This window comes from Eurypyga helias, unplaced genomic scaffold, assembly GCF_000690775.1.
Source record: "Eurypyga helias isolate BGI_N326 unplaced genomic scaffold, ASM69077v1 scaffold32610, whole genome shotgun sequence".
Lineage (NCBI taxonomy): Eukaryota > Metazoa > Chordata > Aves > Eurypygiformes > Eurypygidae > Eurypyga > Eurypyga helias.
In genome coordinates, this window is record NW_010224380.1 from 8,019 (window position 1) to 10,304 (window position 2,286).

General features: G+C 35.1%; 1 protein-coding gene across 1 annotated transcript in view; it reads left to right on the forward strand.

Moving 5' to 3' along the window:
* Window positions 1-2,154, forward strand: part of LOC104516890 (nipped-B-like protein) — a gene marked incomplete at both ends in the record, with an annotated part of 10,166 nt that extends 8,012 nt beyond the window's left edge. Inside the window, 3 exons of the mRNA XM_010161384.1 lie at window positions 1,330-1,470; window positions 1,798-1,891; window positions 2,000-2,154. Of these exons, the coding sequence (XP_010159686.1) occupies window positions 1,330-1,470; window positions 1,798-1,891; window positions 2,000-2,154 (390 nt within the window). The remainder of the gene's footprint in view (window positions 1-1,329; window positions 1,471-1,797; window positions 1,892-1,999) is intronic.
* Between the last annotated feature and the right edge of the window lie 132 nt (window positions 2,155-2,286).

The window sequence follows — 2,286 nt, forward strand, 5'->3', positions numbered from 1 at the left end:
CTTTATTTTAAATTCACAGTCTTAAAAGTAGTTAATTCCATAAAACAGTGATCTAACATATAGCAAATATACCAAAAGGAAAATGTCCTGCTCCATCCTCTTCAGCATTTCACCTCTTCCTTCCCTAGCTCTGGTGGTTTTGTATTTCCCTGTAAAACAGTTTAGCTCACAAAAATAGTAGAGAGCTATAATTCCGAACCCACTCCAGTAAAATGCACACCTCTTCCCCCCCCCCCCCCCCCCCATCCATTTCTGCCATTTTCATTAGCACAGTTGGCTTAGTGAAGGTTATGATGAACCTCTGATCTAGCAGAAGCAGCAGGGCAGGATCATGCAGCCATGTCTCAAGGAAGAGCTTGGCTGGGGAGGGGGCCGGAATCCCATAAATTAGATTAGACAGGGAAGGGCAGGCTTGAGAATACCTGTTATCAGCTTAGCTTGTAGGTATAAGCTAGCATTTTACAGGTTTAGCCCTAGAGCATTTTCTACGCACATCTACAACAGACTTTTAGAGCTGCTTCTGATCAAATTGTATAGGAAAGGGTTATCTGATTATTTACTTGCTGCAACTTCTCTTTAGTGTGTTACATAAGTTTTGTACTTATACAGGTTGAGATGAATTGTAGAATTACCACTGTCAGCTTGAATATGTTAAATAGCTTGATAGTAGTATTTGGAAATTATCCTATTGTGATTAGTGAGCTTGATTTGTCAAAAAAGTCAATTTCTAGCAGTATGTATATATAACATATGCATGTTTTCCATAGATTCCTCACTTACAATACATATACAGTCATGATAATGCAAACCAGTAATCATTTTAATTGTAATTTTTATATTTGTGTGCATTATTATTTATTTTATTTAAGCCCCATTCAGCCATAGCACAACTTCATTTGTTGCCAATACTTGTTCCCAGGTGTTGTATGTTCTCTAGTGTGCATGTGTTGGGAAATGTTCCTAGATTTGTTGTAGTACTCCAAAAAAATTATTGGGACAAAAGTTTTCAGGTCTGTCACAGCTTTGATGAGAGGTGAAGGTCAGCTTCTACAGGTTTTTTTTTTCTCCAGAAGTTCTATAGAAAACAAAAATTTGCTTTTAAAATAATGTGTAATATAAAAGCAGATGTAAACTATATAAATGTTCTTTTAAATATTTACCAAATATCTTCTATAAGATACATAATTGCACCATACTATGATGTAACTGCATCACATTAATATGTATAATATAATATTAATACAGATGTTGCATGATGCATATTAATAATACTTAGCTTATAGGTAACACAGCCAGAAATGTTAAATATTATAAATACTGTTGTTTCAGACCCAGAATGATTTCATGGTCATCTGCAATGTTGCAAAAATCTTAGAGCTCGTAGTGCCGCTAATGGAGCACCCAAGTGAGACCTTTCTTGCCACTATTGAGGAAGACCTTATGAAACTCATCATCAAATATGGCATGACGGTAAGCTTTTAATTGCTACTATTCCGTTGGTTCCATTTCACATTGTGAAATACATGGTTTTGATTTAAATGAACTCTGTCTTCATTATAAAGATAACTTTTGAGCCATGAAAAATCTATGTTCTTGGTTTATTGGTGTTTGTGTGTGTTGTTACTATATTTTAACAATTACATGTTTGGGCAGGTTTTCAGAGCAGTCTAGGAGATGGACATGACAACTGTCAGATCATTAGTTTAGTTCTAACACTTCTTTAGTTCCTACATAACTTCACAAAAATCTCTGGTTTAACTTTAAATATATATCTCATTTCTTCTTTCTTGATCCTAGGTTGTTCAGCACTGTGTGAGCTGTCTTGGGGCTGTTGTGAACAAGGTCACCCAGAATTATAAATTTGTGTGGGCCTGTTTTAATAGATACTATGGTAAGTAAAATCACAAACTGTAATTGTCACTACAGTTTTGCTTGCAAGTCTTGTCTTAGGGATACACCATGATTAAATACTGTGATCAAAACTTTTATCTTACTGTAGGTGCACTGTCAAAATTAAAAAGTCAACACCAAGAAGACCCCAACAGTACAATACTTACTGCCAATAAACCAGCACTACTTAGATCACTTTTCACTGTGGGAGCATTGTGTCGACATTTTGATTTTGATCAGGAAGATTTTAAGGGCAACAGTAAGGTAAAATAACTTATATTTACTCTGCTCCTCTTATGTATATCGAATGCTTCATTTCAGTTTGAAAACACGGTATTCCTAGTCCCTCAAAGCTATGTATTTTTTCATAATGGATAGAATCACAGAATCATAGAA